Source organism: Ascaphus truei, chromosome 5 (assembly GCF_040206685.1).
Source record: "Ascaphus truei isolate aAscTru1 chromosome 5, aAscTru1.hap1, whole genome shotgun sequence".
Classification (NCBI taxonomy): Eukaryota; Metazoa; Chordata; class Amphibia; order Anura; family Ascaphidae; genus Ascaphus; species Ascaphus truei.
Window position 1 is genome coordinate 36,747,026 of NC_134487.1, and position 25,598 is coordinate 36,772,623.

At 50.1% G+C, this 25,598-nt stretch overlaps 1 protein-coding gene across 1 annotated transcript in view; it reads right to left on the minus strand.

The window, feature by feature from the left end:
* Positions 1 to 25,598, minus strand: part of CCDC146 (coiled-coil domain containing 146) — a 182,314-nt gene that overhangs the window by 38,111 nt on the left and 118,605 nt on the right. The window contains exons 10-13 of the mRNA XM_075599622.1: positions 12,734 to 12,826; positions 12,071 to 12,241; positions 10,818 to 10,906; positions 10,566 to 10,730 (exon numbers count right to left, since the gene is read on the minus strand). Coding sequence (XP_075455737.1) covers positions 10,566 to 10,730; positions 10,818 to 10,906; positions 12,071 to 12,241; positions 12,734 to 12,826 — 518 coding nt within the window. The remainder of the gene's footprint in view (positions 1 to 10,565; positions 10,731 to 10,817; positions 10,907 to 12,070; positions 12,242 to 12,733; positions 12,827 to 25,598) is intronic.

The following is a 25,598-nucleotide window of genomic DNA, read 5'->3' on the forward strand; positions in this document are numbered from 1 at the left end:
TAGCAGCTCACTGATGTCATGCTCGCAGGCAAGGAGTGCAACATTGTTGCAAGCCACGCAGGCACAGTATGTGTCTGCAGACTCCATGCAGCTGGGAATAAAATCTGACAGGCAGAAACTGCAAAGGAGAGAGGGGGGTGAGTCAGAAATGTGGCTCTTGTTCCATAACACTCCCCGTCTGGTATCTGTAGATACCACTATATGGCAAGCTATGTGGAACATATGTACAATACATACAACATAACAATATACTGCAAAGGTCCATATTTCCATAGCAATGTGATACCGGCTGGTACCACTGGCATCAAAGTCCTTTGGCCAGGCCTTCCAGTAAGGGAAGCCAGGTGGGTGCGCAGCTCTTGGTTAGCTTGACGCACCACAATGTCTCTTAAAAGTCCACGGCACTGGTAACCAGTTTTTCCCCATCACAGTCCGATTTGGGCATTAGAAGGATAGTCTCTGTAATGGGTCTTAAGAAGGTTTTAACGATCCCATTCTGGGCCACTCGTACTTCCACTTTGCGAACCTTTTCGTCTTCGCTTGGGATAGTTCTGATTATAAGTCCCATGGGCCATTCATTTCTTGCCACCTGTTTATCTTTCAACAAGACCACATCCGTCTTGATTACTGTAACCTCCTGCTGTCCGGCCTTCCTGCCTCTCACCTGTCTCCCCTACAATCTATCCTAAATGCTGCTGCCAGAATCATTCTACTCTTTCCTAGATCTGTCTCAGCATCTCCCCTCATGAAATCCCTCTCCTGGCTTCCGATCAAATCCCGCATCTCACATTCCATTCTTCTCCTCACTTTTAAAGCTTTACATTCTTCTGCCCCTCCTTACATCTCATCCCTAATTTCTCGGTATGCACCATCCAGACTCTTGCGTTCTTCTCAAGGATGTCTTCTTTCTACCCCCTTTGTATCTAAAGCCCTCTCCCGCCTTAAACCTTTTTCACTGACTGCCCCACACCTCTGGAATGCCCTTCCCCTCAGTACCCGACTAGCACCCTCTCTATCCACCTTTAAGACCCACCTTAAGACACACTTGCTTAAAGAAGCATATGAATAGCACTGTGGATATTCTAAACACGATACATAATGCTTGGCCCCCTGCAGATGCACTTACCAGAACTCCCTCCTACTGTCTCTGTACGTTCTCGCTACCTACCAATTAGACTGTAAGCTCCTCGGGGCAGGGACTCCTCTTCCGAAATGTTACTTTTATGTCTAAAGCACTTATTCCCATGATCTGTTATTTATATTATCTGTTATTTATTTGATTACCACATGTATTACTACTGTGAAGCGCTATGTACACTAATGGCGCTATATAAATAAAGACATACAATACAATACAATACACATCCCCCACTTGGATATCTGGTTTCACTGTTTGCCATTTGTGGCGTTCTTGGAGTGTCACCAGATACTCACGTCTCCAGCGATCCCAAAATGTGTTGGCCAAGTACTGCACCTGTCTCCACTGTCGTTTGTGCATATCCTTAGAGTGGAAGCCTTCGACTGGGGTGGGGACGTTCCCTACTTTCTGGGTCAGCAGCATTGCTGGTGTCAAAACGCTTGGCGATTCTGGATCTGTTGACACTGGGATTAAGGGCCTAGCATTGACTATTGCTGATATTTCGGCCATGAATGTGGTTAGCACTTCGTGAGTGAGTCGAGTCAGGTCGGTTTTTAGCATTATAGAATCCAAGATACGCCTAACCACTCCGATCATGCGCTCCCATGCTCCGCCCATGTGAGAGGAGTGAGGAGGGTTGAATGTCCACGTGCACTCTTGGTCGCGCAGGTATCTTTGGATACTATTGTCTCTATTGTCCTTAGTGTTTATTTGTAATTCCTTGCATGCTCCAACGAAATTGGTACCACAATCGGAGCGTATTTGTTTAACTGGTCCTCTGACTGCGAAGAACCTTCTGAGGGCATTTATGAAGCTTGAAGCATCCATAGATTCTATAACCTCGATGTGTATAGCTCGTGTACTCATGCAGGTGAAGAGTACCGCCCATCGTTTGCTGTTTGCTAGCCCGCCTCTAGTTCTACGTGAGATGACCATCCAGGGCCCAAATACATCGAGTCCTACATAGGTAAAGGGGGGTTCTGTGTTAAGTCTGTCGACAGGTAGATCCGCCATCCTTTGGTCTTGGCTTTTGCCTCTCAGCATTCGGCACCTAACACATTTGTGGAGATTACTGGCCACGCACCTTTTCATGCCAACGACCCAAATGCCCGCCGCCCTAATGGCGCCTTCGGTGAAGTGTCGTCCCTGACGCATGACTTGTTCGTGGTAGTGGCGCACCAACAAAGTGGCGATGTGATGCCGGCCAGGGATGATAAGAGGGTTGCTTTCCTCCCTGCTCAGTTGGGACTTATTGAGGCGGCCTCCTACTCTCATGAGGCCGTCTTTGTCGATGAAGGGATTCAACTTCCAAAGTGGACTGTTTTTGTTAACACTCTTCTTTCCGCGAATGCAATTGATCTCTTCCGCATATGTTTCCCTTTGAACATGACTGAGAACAGTTTCCTTAGCCTTTGTAATTTCCTCTACGGTGCGCAGCTCTTTGCAGATGTGCCAGCCGTGGCAACCGGTAGTTTTACCGTCTGGTGTCTGGCGGAAGGAGGAGGCTATATGCCCGAGATGGGCTACTGTTCGCAGAAGGGCCGTCCACTTTGAGAAGCGTTGGAATCGATGTGATCCGAATGCGTTTTTGTGCGATACATTGGTGAGTACCACGGATACTTGTGGGGGCCTTATCTCCGTATCCTTTTCGGGATCCACGAGTTCAAAATCGTCAACTGGGGTTGGTAGCGTTTCCGCAGGCTGCGCAAGAAACATTGGTCCTGTGAGCCACGACGTATTCTGCAGTTGAGATGCGGGTACTGATCTGGTGGCGTGATCTGCGGGATTTTGCTCTGTGGGCACGTGGTGCCATTGTTCTGGTTGGGTTGACTTCCTGATTCTTTCTACACGGTTAGCTACGTATACGTAGAATCTCCTTTTCTTATTGTAGATGTATCCCAGTACCACCTTGCTATCTGTGTAGAGTTTGACGGCATCTGGTTTGCTGTCCATCTCATTCTCGATAAGCTCCGCCAGTTCTACTGCTAACACTGCACCACACAGCTCGAGTCTGGGTATAGTATGGTCAGGTTGTGGCGCTAGCTTAGCTTTGCCAAGGATGAACCTGATGTGGCAACTTCCATCCACGTCCGTGGTTTTTAGGTAGGCCACCGCTGCTATAGCTTTGGTGGAGGCATCTGAGAACACGCAAAGCTCTTTGCTGTGTGCGGGGGTGAGAGATATAGGTGAATAGGGGCGTGGGATTTGAAGTTGCTCGAGGGCCTTCAAGGAGTGTTTCCACGTTTCCCACTCTTTCCGTTTTTCTGGAGGTAGTGGGGTGTCCCATTCCTGTTTTTCGAAGGACATTTCTCTGAGGAGGGACTTCCCTTGTATAGTGACAGGAGCCACGAATCCTAGCGGGTCGTAGAGACTGTTAACGGTGGACAGGACTCTGCGACGTGTGAAGGGTTTTTCTTCGATGGCTACCTGGAACGTAAAGGTGTCTGTTTTAAGATTCCAGCTTATCCCCAGGCTCCGCTGTATGGGAGGCGTGTCGGTCCCCAGATCCAAATTCTTGAGATCTGGTGCTTGATCATCTGCGTGAAACGCCTTCATCACTGTGGCACTGTTGGAAGCTATTTTGTGCAACCTTAGGTTGGCCTTCGCTAACATCTTTTGTGTCCTCTTGAGTAGATCTACGGCTTCTTCTTCGGTGGGAACTGATTTTAATCCGTCGTCCACATAGAAGTCTCTTTCGACGAAGCTCCTGGCGTCTTTCCCGAACTCTGCTTCTCCGTCTTGGGCCGTTCTTCTGAGGCCGTAGGCTGCCACTGCAGGTGATGGGCTGTTCCCGAAGACATGTACTTTCATGCGGTACTCCGTGATTTCTTTTTCTACGTCGTCATCTTGGTACCACAGGAATCTTAGGTAGTTACGGTTGTCTTCTCGCACAAGGAAGCAGTGGAACATCTGTTGAATGTCTGCGGTTACGGCGATAGGTTCCTTGCGGAAGCGGATCAGCACTCCCAGAAGACTGTTCGTCAGATCCGGCCCGGTGAGGAGAACATCGTTTAGGGAGACTCCCTGATGCTGAGCGCTGGAGTCGAATACCACTCGGATTTGGCCAGGTTTCTGGGGGTGGTAGACGCCAAACGACGGGAGGTACCAGCATTCTTCGCCTTCTTTCATTGGGGGCGCCGACTCTGCATGGCCACTGTGGAAGATTTTTTGCATGAAGGCCACAAAGTGTTCCTTGGTCTCCGGTTTCCTTTGTAGGTTACGGCGGAGCGAAGCGAGCCTAGACATAGCATGGTCTCTGTTGTTTGGGAGGCGTCTTCTTGGCGAGCGGAAAGGTAGTGGGGCCACCCAACTGCCCAATTCGTCCTTGAAGAGCTCCTTATCCATTAACCTCAAGAATTCTTTGTCTTCCATTGATGGCGCCTGTTTGTCGTCGTCCTTTGTTGTCTAGAACACTGTACTCCCTAGGTCATTGGGGTATTTTCTTGCCACAGGCGCGTCTCCGTAGTTCCTTTTGGTCTCGAGCTTCTCGTGGACCTGAAAGTGGTTCGGACAAGGTTTGAAGTGGGATATACGACCGTTTTCCAACAAGTTCGTCTGTAGGGCGCCTACGTTGTCGGGTCCTCGTATCCTGTCTATGCATACTTCTCCAACTACCACCCATCCTAGATCGAGCCTTTGGGCGCTTGGGCCGTTGTGGTCCCCATTTCGCTGTTCGCGGATCTTGTGTGCTCTCATGATGTCTCTGCCAAGTAGCAGCAGGATCTGGGCATCTTCGTCTAGTGGTGGGATATGATCGGCAATGGTTTTTAGATGGGGATGGTGTCGCGCCACGTCTGGCGTGGGGATCTCAGTCCTATCTTCCGCCATGTGATTGCACTCGATGAGTGTGGGAAGGGGCATGCTCACTTTGCCGTCTATTGAGCATATGGTGTAGCCATTCACTCTTCTCCCTGTAGTCTCCATTCGCCCTGCGCACGTTCTGAGAGTGTAAGGAGAAGTACTGTCTTGTATGCCGAACATATCGAAGAATTCTGACCTGACCAGCGATCGGTTGCTCTGGTCGTCGATGATTGCATACATCCGTTTGGCTCTTTGGGGTTGTCCCTCTGGGTGCACTGCTACCAGACCTATTTTAGAGCAAGATCTACCGTCGTCTCCTTCTCCGCATACTTCTGTGCATTTGGATGCTACTGACGTCGGGGGGGGGGGTGTCTCCCACTTCTTCCTCCCCGCCCTGCTTTGTCGGAGGGTTAGGGGCTTTGCTTGCTTTGGGCTTCATAGCTTCCGGGTGTAGAGCGGCTATGTGCCTGTCGCTATCGCACTCTGTGCATTTCATAGCTTCTTTGCAGTCCTTGAATAAATGAGTTGTGGAAGCACAACATTTGAAACAGGCTCCCCATTCCCTGAGTAGGTTCTTTCGCTCCTCTATGGGTTTCATCCTGAATCCGAAGCACTTGTTAAGTGGATGCGGCTTTTTGTGGATAGGGCATTCTTTGTTAAGGTCCCTTGGTTTTTTGTCCCTGTCGGCCGTCTGGCTGGGACTCGCGTGGGTCGTAGGGGGCACGTCCGTCCTGTGGACCGAGATGGGTGTTCTGGAGTCCTTGCACCTTGCTGTTGACCTTTTGTTCCTCGGGTGGCTGGCGCTGGATGTGGTTTGCGCCCCTAAGACGAAGCTGGGGTCGTTTCTTGTCTTTGCCGCTTCGCAGATGAAGCTCACGAAGAATGAGAATGGGGGGAAGACAACCTGCTTCTCCCTTTTGTATTTGGAACCTTGTGAAAGCCACCTTTCTTGGAGGTTGAAGGGTAGCTTCTCCAGGATGGGTCTCACTCCACGAGCTGAATCTAGGGCGTTGAGACCTATTAAGGAATGGTCTTTCCTTGCGAACTCCAGTTCTTGCAGCAGGTCTCCAAGATCTCGTAACTTCGAGTAGTCTTTACTCGTGATCTTGGGGAAGCTCTCGATTCTTTTGAAGAGTGAATCCTCGACTGCTTCAGGGCTGCCATAGGTCTCTTCTAGCCTTTCCCACACTAGGTCCAGACCTACTTGGGGTTGATGTGCGTTTGCCGTCCGAAGTCTCTGCGCTTGCTCCCTGGATACGTTCCCCAAGAACTTAACTAACAGGTTGAGCTCTTCCCTTGCTGAGAAGTCCAAGCTGTCGATTGCGTCTTTGAACGTGAACTTCCACGTCCGGTAGTTCTCAGGGCGGTCGTCGAAGCTGATGAGTCCTGCGTGCACCAAGTCGCGCCGGATCATGTACTTGGCTATGTCTGTCAGACCTGAGACGTCGGCGCGTTTGCCCCGTTCTGAGGTAGTTGCTGGGACGGTCTGTGCGGTCGCCTCTTCCTTGGCGTGGACGCGTGATGGCTGCTGGCCAGTGTGAGGGGCTGTTTTCTCCCGCGTGGGTGTACCTGGATTACGAGCCTGTTGTGGTGCATCCGTGTGCGCTCTGGCGTGTGGATCACTGTTGCGGCTGTGGCTATCCCAGGCAGCGTGTGCCATTGACGGAGCAGCGTCTTCTCCTCGTGGTCCTAGCGAGTCTTCGTTGTCTGTGGTGTCGCTCCCTCCGTGTTGAGATGGTGCGCTGGTGTTTACACTGAAGAGGCTCCTTACGTAGTCTTCAGTGCGTTGGGCTGGATCCTCTGAGGCTATCCGTCTGTACGGTAGCTCCCCGCCATCCTGTTGCGCGGCTGCTTCTAGGACTTCAGCTTGGGCTATGGCGGCGGCGGCTTCCTTCTCTTGATTAAGCGCCTCTAGTTCCGCATCAAATTCGGCTTTCCTACGCGCAGTGGCGGCATTGGCAGCGGCGGCGGCGGTAGCAGCGGCGGCGTTGGCGGTAGCAGCAGCGGCGGCATTTGCAGCGGCAGCGGTAGCAGTGGCATTCTGCTCCTCCTCTTCTATGCGCGCATTTTCTGCCCTTACTGCTGCCTCTCTGCGACTATATTTGGCCCTGGCACGTGCGGCCTCTGCGGCGGCTCGCGCCTTGGTAGCGTTTGTGCTTGCGCTGGACGCGTTAGATTGCACTGATCTTGCTGACCTTGATGAGTGTCTGGATATGCTTGAGCGCTGCGATGCAGTTTCCAGCAAAAGGTCTTTTCTCTGGTCTTCGGCCTCAGTAATAGTGGTCTGCACGAAGCCGTCACGCTCCAGGTCAGTTGCCTCCTGCTGGTCGCGTTCGCTGAGGCTTTCCTCTGTGTTAATTCTTTTTAGGTAGGCGAGATATGTTTGTGACAGCATTTGGTAACGTTTGTGACTTGACCTCAATTGGGCTATAGCTTGCCTAATTTGTTTCTCCTGATCACTAGTGCTTGCAACGTTACATATTTCACGACCAGTGTCCTCCCAGGCCTTCTCTAACCTTTCGCGGTGTGCTTCAATGTCGCTCTCATATTTTTCGCGGGCCTTTTGTGTCAGTGTGACTGTCCGTTTAGGCCTTGCGCCTGCCTGCGCCTGTTGCAGATGCGCAGCGGTCTCTGTGTCTGAGAGATCGCTTTCCTGCGTGATGTCTGGTGAGGCTCTGAGTTCTGCCATGCTGTAGGTGTGTGTAGGCCTTTGCCAGTGCGTGTGGCGTGCGGTCTTTTACCTGTCAGCGATGGGCGTCTGTCTCAGATGATGCCGAGCGGTGTCCTGCAGCGTGCATCGTTGGGGTAGCTGTACTTACAGATGTCCGTTGGCTCCTCACTGTGGGGCTGAGCAGCGGGTGGACTCAGACAGAGAAAAAGGTGATTAGGTATTGTGAGAGAAGCACTGTTAGTTGCAAGGCTGTGTGCAGTTTGCTGTATAAAGCTTGCTGCCCTGTCTGGCAGAGTGAAGCTGCTGCTTGTCCTGGGGTGCAGAGACTATTCTGTATAGCATAGAGTCTTTGAGTAGTAGCTGCTGTGTGATTCCTTTGTGTAGTATTAGCAAAGTAAGGCTGCTCACTGTCTTTGCATAAAGCTGTGGTAGTTTGCTGTGTAGAGGCTTGTGGCTCTGTGTAGCAACGTGCTTGTGCAATGTGGTGAGAGACTGCTGTTTATTTATTTGCTACGTAAGCTGCTCGCTTGTATCTTTAGCATAAAGGCTGTGGGTAGCAGCTCCTCTGTGTGTATTTCCCAAGGCACACGGTCCTCTTTTTACTATTCTGAAGCCAGGGCACGTTGGTATGAATGGCTCCCGATAGCATTAACACAGTTCCCTTTTAAATCACTCCAAGTCCTGTAATATTTCCTCCACTTTATTGGGAAAAGGTAGCATGGTACAGATGCTTGTGGATGGTGTGTATTGGTGATTATTAGTTAGGAACCGGTAAAAAGAGATGGCCTCACCAAGGGTTATAAACAGAGAAAGGTTCTTTACTCACTGTCTCCAGGGTTGAAAAGGAAGTGAGGTGCGGTGTGGGCAAAGGAAAAGTCTAGGGGCAGACCATGTCTGAACAAACAGGAGGGGGGGCAGACTAGCCCATTCTGGTGAGGATCTCAGAGACTGCTGTAGCAGCTCACTGATGTCATGCTCGCAGGCAAGGAGTGCAACATTGTTGCAAGCCACGCAGGCACAGTATGTGTCTGCAGACTCCATGCAGCTGGGAATAAAATCTGACAGGCAGAAACTGCAAAGGAGAGAGGGGGGTGAGTCAGAAATGTGGCTCTTGTTCCATAACAATTATTATGTCCTGATATGTAAAACCATGGAATTCAAAGGGGGTGTACTTTCTTTTTCACATGACTGTGTATATATATATATATATATATATATATATATATATATATATATATTCATGCCTTGATGAAGCATGTTGTACATGCGACACGCGTTGAGGTTTTGTCCCAAACCTGTCATTGTGTTACGTCATTAAGTGCTGACGCTGTGTGCCTCCACGGTTCCAGTGCCGCAAGATTGGAGTACGGGGTCCTTGCTGAATATCAACTACAAAATTATTTTTACATTTTTTATTGCAAGACCATGCTATTTGTTTGTGTGTTTTTATTACACTTATTTTCCATTCTCTTCCGATGCGCTGTGTCATATTATGTGTGTGTGTGTGTGTGTGTGTGTGTGTGTGTGTGTGTGTGTGTGTGTGTGTGTGTGTGTGTGTGTGTGTGTGTTGTATCTTTTTTACAACAAGGCTATGGATGTCAACAACAAACACTGAGCACCCCTGGTGGAGGCTTGTGTTCGGAACACCATGCTGGGAAGGATGCTCGGGGATTGGTAACTAAAGCGCACATAGCAAACCAAGTGATTTAAGGTGATCCCTGCTGGCTCAACAAGGCAGATTAGAAAAAAAAAGTTAGTTACAGACTTTAAATTCCCACACAATTAAAGTAAATGAAGCCACTATACACTGCCCAAGTTCAGCCATCCCTGGTAGTATACACTAGTACAGGGGTGAGCAAACTTTTCTTGCTGCGCCTCCTTGCCTGCTCTCCTCCATTTTTCGCGCACCCTCTCTTGCCTCGGTGCGGCGTCAAATGACGTCGTGGGGTCGTGTGATGTCACGTGACCCGCGGTGTCATTTGCCGTCACGTTACCGTGGCAACCGTTGACGTCACATGACCCCGCGGCGGGGCGCGACCCACAGTTTATGCACCCCTGCACTAGTATACACAGCACTTCCCTCCTGGTTCTAAGGCATTGGACATAGTGCACGAGACTGCGCGCCCACAAACAAATCCAGGTAAGTAAACCAGTACGGCGATGCGACGCGCGTGGCAGGGTGTGGAAGAGACAAAGAAATTAGTTTTTTTGCGCGACGGGCGTGTCACGTTGCCGTTTAAGCAAATCAGGGCGAACCAAGCCGGATAACTTCTCGGCCATGCCTTCCCGTCGCTCGCGCAAGGCAGTCCACAGATCAGTGAGGCGACAGGCGCGCCTCAGCCTGATGCCTCTGTCGCGTGCACACTACACTGGCGACACACTTTATTCGAGCTTGGCTAGTCCCACGAATTCGGGTATACCCGGGTGTATTGAGGTTTGTGACTGTTTTCTGCCCGAGTGCATTGAGTTATTTTCCAAGCAGGGATTGAAGCATTTTATTCTAGCTGGCTGCAATACTGCACAGTATATATATATAAACTGCATTACAATTCATGAATTTATGCCATCTGGTAGACACGCGAAGCATTGCAGCCTATTAAATCCTAATCATTATCATTTATCAGATCAGCCGCCCATCAGCCAGGCATGAACCCAGGCTGGGAAGGCAAATGCAACGGGGCTTGTCAGAGGTTAGGAGTGGCGCATTCCAGGTATCTGCCAGGTACATACCGGGTATTTGCTCGAATAAAGTGTGTCGGTGCAGTATGGCCGCAGCTGAACTCCACAGACACTACAAACAGCACTTGAAATCAAACAGTAATATAGTCACACAGATCAGGATGTAGTCCTTTGTCTGGCTTGTAACGTGATTGTTGTCAACGAATCAATATGTCCTTATCTAGCTAAATGTTCGAGAACGGTTCATTTTAGAAGAGTAATTATTTTCTCAGGTACCTTTCTTTGGTTGAAACATTGGTTCTGAGGATTTCCATTTCATTGCCAAGAATTTTGATTTTCTCTCGCATTTCTACGGCCCGCTGTGTAGCTGTCTGAATGAGGCTAACACACTTATTCCTCTCATTCCGGATAATGTCATACATCTTGGAAAAATCATTCAGTCTATAAGATAAAAATATGTTTTACATATGAACTTATTTTGTGTAAAGACATTTTAATCTGCCAAATGTTTACTGTGTTTTATACTACCTTTTTTCCACTTCCTGGTTTTTCTTGTTATGTTCTCCAATGATCAGATCCCTTCCTTTAATTTCCTGCAGACCTTGCCGATATCTTTGCTGTTTAGATGAATGATTACAACATTACATGCACTGATCATCATTTTAACATGGAAATATTGCAGCCCAAATATATTGCAATTACCCTTTTCTATGCTTCCCTCCCCTAATTAAAATGATGTAACAAAATTAATTAATATCACCACAGCCATCATGTTTGAAAGTTATAATAATCCATCACCCAAGTTGAAAGTAAGTTATTTTTAGTGCAGAAACGAATAATATTGCCCCCTGTTTGCATATACAGTATATGTGTATATATATATATATTGAGCTGGATTAGATCAAATAATTATTTTAAGGATTAGTTGTCAATGTGCACAGCGTTACTTTGCCAAGTAAAGTAATTTGAATTAGAAAAAGAAAAAACTGGAACAGAATTACTCCCTTAACAGAGAAGCAACAAATCTGCCAGTAATTGTGACATAACTTCCCAGGCACTGAAGGGATCACTTCCAAAATAATTCTATACCTTGTGATTGTTTTAACGTGTCTGGGAAGCTAAATTTAGTGATGCATAATCTTCAGTCCAGTGGTCAAAGTCTGATGGTGCAGTACAGTATTGAATACTTTATCTGGAAACCTAAACTTCTGCATCTGCTTTATAAAAGACCAGATCCATTTTTAGAAAACTCCACAAATATAATATACACAAAAAATGGTATATAAATATTTTGCCCCGTTTTATAGTCTTCACTGTAAATCCTATATTCTATTGCTACACCATGATTGTGCTGAATCCAATTACACCATCAAGAGGTTATCCATTAAAGTATGATTGACCACTCCTACTTTGTCCCCCCATTCATGTCAATCAGACACTACATGTGGAAGCGCCCAATCATAATTTAATGAATAAACCCATGGGGGGTAAATTCTGTATACTTCGAAGCTTCCATTCAGGCTTTTCGGCCAAAACAGCCAGAATGGATGCTTTAAAGGTATGTACCCCTTAGGTCTATCCTCTTTAGAATGATGATATATGGGGGAAAAAGTACCTGGAGATACAGTATAGTGTAGTGGAACTAAAGATATCTGTACAAACCTATAAATAGTTGTTTTTATGGAAAGTTCTGTTGCTTTGTTTTAGTGATACAGAACTGAGGTTGTTAAAAGCTTAGTTGCTAATGTTTAGGATTGGCATGGTGCCTTAGATTCTGTTACCTGAGATTTGAGGAAGTCCCTTGATTTCTGCTCCCTCTCATCGGCCTTAATTTGTACCAGACGTGTTAAGTTGACTAGCTCTTCTCGACAATCGGCCTGCTCCTTCACAAGTTGTTCCTCTTCTGTGATGCACTGTTCCAGCATATGGGCTTCCACCTCGGTCAATGTTTGCTACGTTTAAAGACAAATCAACATGGATTTTGTGTTAATTTACTAGGCATATTAGATCATTTATTTAACCTCTTCACTGCGTGTGAAGACAGTCATTGCAACATGTAGAGACCATTCATTAAGAGTAAACTTTACTGGGGAGAATATAATCTTAATTACTCCCAGCATCAAAGCCCAATATATATCAATGAAGTCTTCCATCATTCCAGTACAATCCTAAAAACAAGCCTGGTGCTGCAATCATAAAACCCTGCCCCACTTGGATCCCTTAACCACAAAAACAACGTATAAGAGGAGGAGAGCATTCTTTTTGCAGCAGATGTGGTTGCGTCAGAAAGACATGGGATCTGCCTCCTCTTCCCAAATTTCAACAAGAAAAAAATGCTGCTGCTGCTGCATATAGATATTGAGTACATTGGACTAGGCCAAGTAGAAAGCAATTCTAAGGGCTCAACGGGTAATGAATTCTACAGGGACCAGGAGGAAACCAACCTGTTGTGCAAAATGTCTTTTAATCACTTCAACTTCCTTTCGTAGTTCCTTTCTTCTTAGGAGTGCGCCATCATCTTTGGGGAAAGTGTCGTTCTACAGAAAATAAAAATAGTTTGGTTTGTTGTCTTATCTGGCTTTTAAAATTAACAATACATCTACTGAATTTTTCATTTTTCGTTAATTTATACTCAAAAAAAATCTTTCAATAATTGTATCCCCTCTTCTTTTTCTGCTACAGTATACCTCAGAATATATTCCTTGCGCTGAGGTGGGGGTACACTTACAGTATGTTAGCCGCTGAGGTGGGGGTACACTTACAGTATGTTAGCCGCTGCACATGCCAGTAAAAAGGTACACAACACCAGTGTATACAGTTGTGTGAAAAAGAAAGTACACCCTCTTTGAATTCTATGGTTTTACATATCAGGACATAATAACAATCATCTGTTCCTTAGCAGATCTAAAAATTAGGTAAATACAACCTCAGATGAACAACAACACATAACATATTACTAGGGTTGCCAGGTGTCCGTTTTTCACCCGGACAGGCCGGTAATTCCGATGCCTGTCCGGTATATAATTGGAGGTAATACCGGACATATGTGTCCGGTATTACCATTGTTACGGCAGCAGAAGGCTGGCAGCGCAAGCGCGAGGGCGGGCAGTGGTAAAGGCGGCAGAGGCAAGCGCGAGGGTGGCAGCGACAAGCGCGAGGGCTGGTGCTGAGAGGGCGGGCGGAGGCAGTGAGAGGGAGGGCCGGGACGGTGGTCGAGCAGAGCAAGGAGGTCTGGTGTGCTGTCCCTGATTGGATGAGAGGACAAGCAACCAGAGGACAGCGGGGGCGGAGCTCACACCCCGGCGGCCCAGAAATATGTTCCTGTGCTTTCTGTGTCCTGCAGGAGATAAGGTAAGGACAATGTGGGGGCTATTATATGTATTGGGCAGGTGGGGGTATATTTAATATATAAATATATATATTTTATATGTATATGGGTGGTGGGGGTATAGTTTATATGTATTGGTGTTGGGGGGGTATATTTTATATGTATATATGTGGTGGGGGTATATTTTATATGTATACTAGCTGATATACCCGGCGTTGCCCGGGCGTGGAAGGGCAGGGGGCATGGAGTGGAAGGGCGGGGGGGGAGGGGCGTAGGAGGGCAAAGGGCAGGGGGGCAAAGGGCAGGGAGGGGCGGGGGGGGGGCAAAGGGCAGGGAGGGGCAAAGGGCAGGGCGGGGGGGGGGCAAAGGGCAGGGAAGGGCGGGGGAGCAAAGGGCAGGGAGGGGCAAAGGGCAAAGGGCAGGGAGGGGTGGGGGGGGGCAAAGGACAGGGAGGGCAGGGAGGGAGGCAAAGGGCAGGGGGGGGCCAAAGGGCAGAGAGGGGCGTGGGGGCTAAGGACAGGGAGGGGCAAGACGGCAGGGAGGGGCAAGAGGGCAGGGAGGGGCAAAAGGGCAGGGAGGGGCAAAAGGGAAGGGAGTGGCAAAAGGGAAGGGAGGGGCAAAAGGGAAGGGAGGGGCAAAAGGAAAGGGAGGGGCAAAAGGAAAGGGAGGGGCAAAAGGAAAGGGAGGGGCAAAAGGAAAGGGAGGGGCGGGGGTGGCAAAGGGCAAGGAGGGGCAAGGGTGGCAAAGGGCAGGGAGGGGCAGGGGTGGCAAAGGGCAGGGAGGGGCAAGGGTGCCAAAGGGCAGGGAGGGGCGGAGGGGCAGGGGGGCGAAAGGGCAGGGAGGGGTGGGGGGGGGGGGCCAAAGGGCAGGGAGGGGTGGGGGGGCCAAAGGGCAGGGAGGGGTGGGGGGCCAAAGGGCAGGGAGGGGCGGGGGGGCCAAAGGGCAGGGGGGGCAAGAGGGCAGGGAGGGAGGGGGCAAAGGGCAGGGGGGGCAAGAGGGCAGGGAGAGAGGGGGGCAAGAGGGCAGGGAGGGAGGGGGGCAAGAGAGAAGGGAGGGAGGGGGCAAGAGGGCAGGGAGTGGGGCAAGAGGGCAGGGAGGGGGGTAAGAGGGCAGGGAGGGAGGGGGCAAGAGGCCAAAGGGCAGGGGGGCAAAGGGGAAAAGGGCAGGGGGAGGGAGGGAGGGAGGGCAGAGGGGAAAAGGGCAGGGGGCAAAGGGCAGGGGGAGGGAGGACAGGGGTCAAAGGGCAGGGGTCAAAGGGCAGGGGGAGGGAGGGCAGGGGACAAAGGTAGGGGGGAGGGCAGGGGGCAAAGGTCAGGGAGCAAAGGGCATTGGGAGGGAGGGCAGGGGGGCAAAGGGCATTGGGAGGGAGGGCAGGGGGGGCAAAGGGCAGGCGGAGGGAGGGCAGGGGGGGCAAAGGGCATGGTGAGGGGGGCAAAGGGCAGGGGGGCAAGGGGGAGGGAGGGCAGGGGTGGAAAGGGCAGGGGGAGTGAGGGCAGGGGGGGCAAAGGGCAGGGGGAGTCAGGGACGTGTAAAATAACCCATCGTTTCCTCACCTTGCACATGGCCGCGCTCCTCTTTCTCCGGGTCCCGGCCGCCCTCCTCCTCCACCTCGGGCTCCTCCGCGGCGAGGCTGAGACGCTCCAGTGAGGAGGTGCTGCGCCTCTCGCGGGGAGAGGCGGAGACAGCCGGAGGAGAGGCGGAGACAGCCGGAGGAGCGGCCTGTGTGAGGGAGAGCCGCGTGCTCTGTGTGTGTGGCGGGGGGGGCGGGGAGCGGCCTGTGTGAGGGGAGAGCTGCGTGCTCTGTGTGTGTGGCGGGGGGGACGGGGAGAGGCCTGTGTGAGGGAGAGCCGCGTGCTCTGTGTGTGTGGCGGGGGGGACGGGGAGAGGCCGGTGTGAGGGAGAGCCGCGTGCTCTGTGTGTGCGGTGGGGGGTGAGGGAGAGCGCCGGGTGAGGGAGTGGCCTATGGGTGGTGAGGTGAGAGTCCCCCGCTGTGTCCCGGGCGCTCGCTCCGCTCCCCCGCTGACTGTAGCGGCGCCGGGAGGGGGGGGGTCTGGGGGAGGAGGAAAAAGCGCGGGAAAGCGGGTGACCCGGGGAGAGGAGGAGGTGCGCGCGGGTCCCGATGAGAGCCGCGCAGTGTGTGTGTTTTTTTTTTGGACCTTTGGCCCGTCACTCCGCCTCAGGCCAATGAGAGGTGTGGGGGGCGGGCCAAGGGGGTGGTGTGAGTGTGTGAGGCCAATGAGAGGTGTGTGGGGGCGGGCGGGCCAAGGGACATATGAGATTGCCGCTAGGGACAGGGAACACAGTGAAACATACATACATACAATGCTTTCAAAAATATATAGTAGATATGGGGTGGGGGTATATTTTATATGTATAGGGGTGGTGGGGGTATATTTTATATGTATATGGGTAGTGGGGGTATATTTTATATGTATAGGGGTGGTGGGGGTATATTTGATATGTATTGGGGGTCGCGAGGGTATATTTTATATGTATAAATATGGTGGGGGTATATTTAATATGTATATGGGTAGTGGGGGTATATTTTATATGTATAGGGGTGGTGGGGGTATATTTTATATTTATTGGGGTGGTGGGGGTATATATTATAGTTATTAAGGTGGTGGGGGTATATATTATATTTATTGGGGTGGTGGGGGTATATATTATATGTATTCAGGGGTAGTGGGGGCATTTTTTATCTGTATTCGGGGGGTAGTGTGGGCATTTTTTATATGTATTCAGGGGCGTGGGGAGTATGTTTTATATGTATGGGGGGGAGGGGGTCGCATCTTTTTACCATTGTGTCCAGTATTTTTGGACAAGCCACCTGGCAACCCTACATATTACGCCGTGTCATGATTTATTTAACAAAAATAAAGCCAAAATGGAGAAGCTATGTGTGAAAAATGAAGTACACCCTTACTGCTTCCATAAGAATTAAGATGCTAAGTAGCAGACAGGTGCTGCTAATCAAATGCCCTTGATTAATTGATCATCAGCAAGTGTGCCCACCTCTATAAAAGCCGAAGTTTTAGCAGTTTGCTGGTCTGGAGCATTCAGGTGTGTGTAACACAATGCCACGGAGGAAAGACATCAGCAATGATCTTAGAGAAGCAATTGTTGCTGCCCATCATTCTGGGAAGGGTTATAAGGCCATTTCCAAACAATTTAAAGTCCATCATTCTACAGTGAGAAAGATTATTGAAAAGTGAAAAACATTCAAGACAGTTGCCAATCTTCCCACGAGTGGACATCCCAGCAAATTCACCCCTAGGTCAGACCATACAATGCTCAGAGAAATTGCAAAAAAACCAAGATTTATATCTCAGACTCTACAGGCCTCAGTTAGCATGTTAAATGTTAAAGTTCATGACAGTACAATTAGAAAAAGACTGAACAAGTATGGTTTGTTTGGGAGGGTTGCCAGGAGAAATCCTCTTCTCTCTAAAAAGAACTTGGCAGCACGTCTTAGGTTTGCAAAGTTGCATCTGAACAAACCACAAGACTTCTGGAACAATGTCCTTTGGACAGGCGAGATCAAAGTGAAGATGTTTGGCCATAATGCACAGGGCCACGTTTGGCGAAAACCAAACACAGCATATCAGCACAAACACCTCATACCAACTGTCAAGCACGGTGATGGAGGGGTGATTATTTGGGCTTGTTTTGCAGCCACAGGACCTGGGAACCTTGCCGTCAGTGAGTCGTCTATGAACTCCTCTGTATACCAAAGTATTCTAGAGTCAAATGTGAGGCCATCTGTCCGACAGCTAAAGCTTGGCCGAAATTGGGTCATGCAACAGGACAATGATCCCAAGCACACCAGCAAATCTACAACAGAATGGCTGAAAAATAAAAGAATCAAGATGTTGCAAAGGCCCAGTCAAAGTCCAGACCTCAACCCGATTGAAACGCTGTGGCGGGACCTTAAGAGAGCTGTGCATAAAGAAATGCCCACAAACCTCAATGACCTGAAGCAACGTTGTAAAGAAGAGTGGGCCAAAATTCCTCCACAACGATGTGAGAGACTGATGAAGTCATACAGAAAACGATTACTTCAAGTTATTGCTGCTAAAGGTGGTTCTACAAGCTATTGAATCATAAGGTATACTTAGCTTTTCACACATGGCTTCTCCATTTTGGCTTTATTTTTGTTAAATAAATCATGACACGGTGTAATATGTCATGTGTTGTTGTTCATCTGAGGTTGTATTTACCTAATTTTAAGACCTGCTAAGGAACAGATGATTTTTATTATGTCCTGATATGTAAAACCATGGAATTCAAAGAGGGTGTACTTTATTTTTCACATGACTGTTTATGTGCGTGTGTGTGTGTGTGTGTGTGTGTGTGTGTGCTCTATGATCTCTGAAAGGTTAATAGAAGCCATATTAGAAGTAGTAAAGAGGTTTTAAATGTACTAACAGTGCTACAGTGTAAAATATAAGGAAATAAATAAGGACCGCAAAAAATGCTTTGTAAATAGCTGCATCAATGAAAAAAGTGACTTTTCCAACTTGAAAATTGGAATGGCTATGTTATAGATAAAAGAAGAATGTAGCATGGCACAAATGGACTTCCAAACGAGCTTTAATGAGCCAAAGCAAAACAAACATTTAGGCTTTATCACACAGGGCCCTCACCTTGATGATTGTTATTATGTCCTGATATGTAAAACCATAGATCAAAGAGGGTGTACCTTCTTTTTAAAATCAAGGACAGAACATAGAACACAGACAGAGCCCAATGCTACTTCCAATGATACAGATACACAGTAAAGTACCTATATATATGTAACGGATTTTCTGGCCTAGCCTGACCCACCCAATCTCACATTGGCCCCTGTGGTCTAACCAGTCCCCATTACATGGTCGTGTCTGGTGGTGCACCTGTTGGCAACAGGACTCCTGAGTCTCCCGCATGATGTTGTGTGGGGATTGCCAACCCAGACAGGCAGCTGAGGTAGTGTGCATGAGTCCTACCTATATCCAGTGCAGCGCCTCCCCCTCATCAGGATCCCAGCGTCCGCTTGTGGATGGTCCTGGTGAGGAACTCCTCTGTGGTGCACTCCTCTGTGTAATCACTCCACACTTACACACGAGGGTATAGTTTAACAGGATCATCTTTATTGACTTGCGGCGGGCCAGCTGCCCCTCACAGTGGGTGTACTTAGCCTCTCATGTTCACCGCACTTCCCTTTGAAAGGTGTCCTTTCCCTAATAATGGGGATTCCCTATCTCCCCTCAGGGAGATAGTCCCTGTGCCAGGTCCCTGGTTACAGTCTTATAAGCTGTCTCCTCCCAAGCTTGCACTCAGACTTGCTCCTTGTCTCATAACAGCTTAGCAACAACTCAGCAACTCCTTCCACAACTAACTTTTCGAACAGTGCTGTGCCTTATGTATCCTCTGGGGGCTGGCACAACTCTGACATCACTAATCATGGATTCAGAGCATGTGACCACTCCCATCCATACATAGGGCACCTCACCAGGGTGTGAGGGCAAACCTCCATAATTACTGCTGGCATGCCCATAACTTACCAGGCCTTACTGTCAGCAGGAGAGATGACTGCAGCCATTTTACAGTATGGTTACATTCTCCCCCTGGTGAATCCCACCGTCCCCGGCTGGGACCTAAATTTGAAGTACCTTTCTTCAGGAAGCACTGTAAAATGGATGACACACATAATTAGTATAACATTACAGATTCACAACATATTGCGCCAAGCAAGCCCTGACCAGCAGCCACTAGCTTACGCAACAGCCATCCTGTTCCCCCCTAATAATAGTGGCGAGGATCAGGTTTCTTGACTTCCCGACCCCCCATGTCCAGGATGGTCACGCTATAGTCACGCGACGACCCCCTTTCAGGCCGGTTCACTACCTTGTGTTTATAGACACTCCTGCCTATCCTCTCTTCAGCTCTAGTTCCCTTAATGGCACCCCCTTTATTGACCATATATTCCTGTATGGTCTCTCGCAACAATCTGTCCCTATTCTCCTCAATCTCCTGCATGAGGGGTTCTGGGACGTAGGGATATTCCAGACCATGGGAATATTTGTACTGGGCGGTAATAGCCCTCTCAGCCCGGCTACACCTTGTCAAGTTAGCGTTCCCTGCTCTCCCTGGTAATACCCAAGACAGGGGCTCATCTGGGTCTACGGGGTCTTTCAGTATACTAGGACCCTTGGGCTTGATACTGCCGTGGCAAATTTGGAACCACCGCTCCTGCATCTCTTTTTGGTCTTTCTCTGGTGTAAATTCCCCTCCAGCCCACCAGTAGTCCACTACATCTTCCCTTTGCAGAAGGAACCGAGTGTGGTCCACCCCCCCCCCCACATAACCTTCGAATAATGGGGCCCACCACCGGGTCTCCCTAACCTTTTCGGGCTCTGATTCCAGGGAATCTCCCTCCTCCATGTCCCCCCAGGAAGACACTCCCGATGTCCCTGTAGATCGGGGCTTAGACCACCTTTCTCTCTTTGGCCTTACTTCCAACTTAACTATGGCCACTTTAGATCTCCAGCTGGACTCAGATGTCTCTCCCGAATATCCTCCACCCACAGACCCATCGTCGGATGTGTAATTTGCCAGTCTCTCCCCAGTCCGTTCTTCACTGGTTCCCTGGGACCCTCCCGACATCCCCAAACTGGACGTGGACCCACGGGAAAAAGTGACAGGGGCAGGGGTTTTAACTATGGCATGGGCTTGGGCGTAAGGGTGGGCATATGGTATCCGCGGGGTTCCGACCCGCTCTCTACCTTGGGATTGTCCAGTATCACTGCGAGGACTCTCCGCTGGCTGAGCCTCACCCATCTCGGCTCTTCTCGCAGCCTGCCAGCTCTTGGTGGTCACAGGTGATCGGGAAGCGCTGCCCGATCGCCGAGGCGTTGTGGTTCTCTCTCCGGTCGTTCCGCTACCTCCGCCGGAAGTGACGTCATCACCGGAACCGGATACGCCGCCATCTTGCGATGGATCCGCATGCGGGATCTCTTCCTCCACGACAACGTCCGGAAGCTCCGCCGCCTTCTCGTGCACCGCCTGGGCTTGACACAGCCTCTCCTCCACGGATGCCGTCACCGGAGCCTGGTAAGTACAAGGGCTGCTCTTACCGCTCTGCAGGATGGGCGTGGATCGCCCATCACCGCTGGACCCGCCGGTCCCAGGAATGGAAGGGCTCCGTCTCTCTGCCTTCCGCTCCACTGGCGACACCCGACTCCTCTCACCGATACTCCCGGTAAGTGGCACTCTCCTCCCGTTCTCTCCACAGGAAACTGCCACAGGCCGGATCACTGCACCGGACGGCACTCTGGGTTCCTCATCGGAGGAATCCGCCTCCATTCTGCTCAGGGTCACCGTTCGTGGCGACCGCCTTTTTGTCTCTCGATCGGTACGCTGACCGACCGCTCCTTTCTCCTCGGGCTCGGCCTTAACAACCGGCCCCGATCCCCATTCTCCGGGATCTGCACCTTCTTTCCACAGTGCACCGGGGGACCCGGCGGACAGCCTAGCCGTATCCCCCGCGGGTTCGATATTCGGAATAGGCACAAATGTGGGCATAGGCCACAGGTGCTGGGTGCCACATTGCAGACAGCACGCCGCCGTGCTCACGGTACCGCCGGGTAGCCTGCATTGTAGGCATAAGCCCACTACAGTCTCTGTGCCCGCCACCTGTATCACCAGTACGCCTCCTGGTATTGAGTATGGCTGAGTGGATACCATGGCAGTCACTTCTTGGGGACAGGCCATTGTCTTTGTAGGAGTCACTTGCAGCAACGATCTGTTCTGTAAGCTGGTTCCGCGCAACTGACCATCAGGGGTTGAGTTGCCGGCCACTCCCTTGATCAGCTCCACCTTCCTCTGACACAGCTGGGAACCGCCCCCACTAGTAGCAATTATGGGCGGGTCCCACAGCTCGATAGGATGTCCTTTAATTGAGGCCGCACCTTTCACAGTCCTGGAGGGCGCGGCCACAGCTTTCGCGCCATTACCCCCCACAGGGTGGGGTTCTTTCTTTGGCGCCAATCCCGGCCAACTGTCTGCAACTTTTGCAACTGCAGAATTTTCTGCAGCAAGCCCACGCGGTCTCCCAGGGAAGCGGGAGCCGCCATCTTGGTTTGCATGTCCAATTACTTCAGCTACCGATGTAGCTCTTTGTATAGCGCTCACCGGCTGGCAAGCAAATACTTATTTTTCACCATTTCCATCGCACACAATCACAATATCCACTTCTATGTCCTCGGGGATCGTGCCCCTAGACCCTAGACAGGACAAAAACGGCGCAGCTACAGCTTGAGCGCCACTCTACAGCATGCTTGCAAAAGTTCCTTCTGCAGCTTGCTCTGCACCCGCACACAAGCCATGTGCACTCTCTTTATTATCCTCCGTCCGCCATCTTGGACCTTCCGCACCGCGCGGATCCTCCATTCTAGCGGTCGCCATTCCTTCATTGTACTTAGAATTATTGTACATGGAGCTCCTCTCTGCGGGGCAGCTACCACCCCGGTACAATAAAGATTACCTTGATGCACCACCATGTGTACCTAATGTAGGCTGGACTCGTGTTTGCACTACCTCAGGCTAGGCTCACTCTATCTGTGTCTGCTGTATCTCCTTCCTCCCAGTCTGTGCTCCCTTTGGTAAGTGGTCTGGAATGGGCTAGAGTACTCTGGCTCTTCCATGCAGTACTTGGGCTACCTACTGTTGGCTAGCCTAGCGCAGACCCTCTCCAGAATTCCTGACCACGTTAACAGGCTATCCCTTCAGGCATCCTACCAACTAGCACTGCCTCAAAGTGACTAGAACAGCTATAGCCCGGCTCCAAACCTCCAACTCCTTTCAGGCCCCTAGGTCGTCCCTGCGAACTGACTATTCTCCATCAGCCCCCTGACTACCCCTAGGTCTGTCCCAACGCAGCACAAAGTGGCAGCAGACACTCTCCCTGTTTCCAAGTGACCTAGCAAAAGCCTGTCCTGTTGACAGGTCATCTCAGCAGCTCCTCCAAATGTAATGGATTTTCTGGCCTAGCCTGACCCACCCAATCTCACATTGGCCCCTGTGGTCTAACCAGTCCCCATTACATGGTCGTGTCTGGTGGTGCACCTGTTGGCAACAGGACTCCTGAGTCTCCCGCATGATGTTGTGTGGGGATTGCCAACCCAGACAGGCAGCTGAGGTAGTGTGCATGAGTCCTACCTATGTCCAGTGCAGCGCCTCCACCTCATCAGGATCCCAGCGTCCGCTTGTGGATGGTCCTGGTGAGGAACTCCTCTGTGGTGCACTCCTCTGTGTAATCACTCCACAATTACACACGAGGGTATAGTTTAACAGGATCATCTTTATTGTCTTGCGGCGGGCCAGCTGCCCCTCACAGTGGGTGTACTTAGCCTCTCATGTTCACCGCACTTCCCTTTGAAAGGTGTCCTTTCCCTAATAATGGGGATTCCCTATCTCCCCTCAGGGAGATAGTCCCTGTGCCAGGTCCCTGGTTACAGTCTTATAAGCTGTCTCCTCCCAAGCCTGCACTCAGACTTGCTCCTTGTCTCATAACAGCTTAGCAACAACTCAGCAACTCCTTCCACAACTAACTTTTCGAACAGTGCTGTGCCTTATGTATCCTCTGGGGGCTGGCACAACTCTGACATCACTAATCATGGATTCAGAGCATGTGACCACTCCCATCCATACATAGGGCACCTCACCAGGGTGTGAGGGCAAACCTCCATAATTACTGCTGGCATGCCCATAACTTACCAGGCCTTACTGTCAGCAGGAGAGATGACTGCAGCCATTTTACAGCATGGTTACATATATAAATATGTATATCTAAACTAAAAACATATTGTCATTTAGTTTGATTCTTTGGCCAAAGTATCTTAAGCCTGCACACCAAACGCCAAGGTAGACCAAATCTGTGCAGGTCCTAACACTAATCAAATTCTTAATAACCTGTATAATAGGAAAACACAGATAAGTGACCAGAAGGGGTCACTAGAAGTCCCTATAAGTTGCACTCATTACATAATATAATATACATAAAGTACCAGTTTAATAACTAGTACCACTAGATTGAAAATATTACGGACCAAATGGGATGCGATGGAACATACACGCAGCTCCTTCTATTGATATACACTGAAGAACGCTGCATACACAGGACTTCTACCACCTGAGGGCCCCCAGACACTCGCGGGGACACCCGAGGACACCCAGACGCCCGCAGGGACCACCTGAGGGCCCACATACACCCACGGGGACCACCTGAGGACCACTGGACACCAGCAGGGACCACCTGGGGACCCCCAGACACCAGCGTGGACCAACTGAGGGCCCCCAGACACCCGTGGGAACCACCTGAGGACCCCCAGACACCTGTGTGGACCACCTGAGGACCCCCGGACACCCGTGGGGCCCACCTGAGGGCCCCCAGACACTCGCGGGGACACCTGAGGACCCACAGATGCCCGCAGGGACCACCTGAGGGCCCAAAGACACCCGCAGGGACCACCTGAGGACTCCTGGACACCTGTGGGGACTACCTGAGGGCCCGGGGACACTCATGGGGACACCCGAGGACCCCCAGATGCCCGCAGGGACCACCTGAGGGCCCACAGACACCTGCGGGGACCACCTGAGGACCCCCGGACAGCAGCAGGGACCACCTGGGGACCCCTAGACACCAGCGTGGACCACCCGAGGGCCCCCAGACACCCGCGGGAACCACCTGAGGACCCCTGTTCACCCGCGGCCTCTGCAGCTGAAAGAAATCACCGGGTAAGGCCTTTTCTTCACGTCGCCGGCTACACGTCCAGTTTGGAAATTTTGCTATCACAGGTAATCGAGGCTTTCTCAATACCGTAGTAACAACACTAAAAAAATGGCGATTTAAATGGCCCGGCGATTTTTTTTTATGAACGCTTATAACATAGACCCCTTAGTGTTGATCAGATGTTGCAGCATGCGATTAACATGCCAACCCTAATAATACCATACAAAATGAGACAAGGAAAATGATTTCTATTTCTGCAAGAATCTGAAAAACCTTAAAGACACTGCATACAAAACAAAATATGTACAATACTAATGTACTTTACTGGGAAACTTCTGAAATCATATTACAATACACCCATATTAATGCCAGTAGAAACTGCTACCGGTGAGAGAGGTTACAAGTGTTGATCCTTTTAGAAGGCAACATTGCTTTATGTCAACCTTCTGATCTTCATCCTTTAAAGATGAGAATAAGGTGCAGTGGTGGGTTGGTGGTTTTGCGTGCACTATTACAGGAGTTTGCCGAGAGAAATGTACCCATTTACGCTCTGCATCAACAAAATCTGATAGGTGACACTGTAAATGAAAGTGTCATCTAATAGGAGGCCACTAAATAGCCTATTCCCTGGATAGGGTCAGCCGCGCCTCCAACCACAAGCCACGTGAGCGTCAGGGGTACGCATGACGTCATTACGCTGACGCTCACGTGGCTTGTGGTTGGAGGCGCGATCAGCTCCGGATACCTTCCATGGCTGTGGCTGTTCACACTATTCACGCAGGACACCCGGTATCAGGTTGTATAATACCTCACGGAGGTTATACAGTGTGTCGAGCTACTTATAGCAATTATCACTCCTTTGCTACTGTGTATTCAATACATTGTACAGCCTCACACACAGCTGGTGTGAGACTGCTTAGTGGTTGTCAGCTTGAATAATTTGCGGCTTTAGATATAGCATGTCCATTGCCTTTCCCGCACCTCCACACATTTGGGGATTTTAGTCCATGCATCTCTATGCATTTTTATTGTGTTTCGTCAGTTTTTATATTGTTTATTAAAACTTTTTTATTTTATTTTGAGTGTGACCTTCGCGGCTGACCCTATCCAGGGAATAGGCTATTTAGTGGCCTCCTATTAGATGACACTTTCATTTACAGTGCCACCTATCAAGAGTGCAATTACAGGGGGCTTTATATAATCCTTGTTG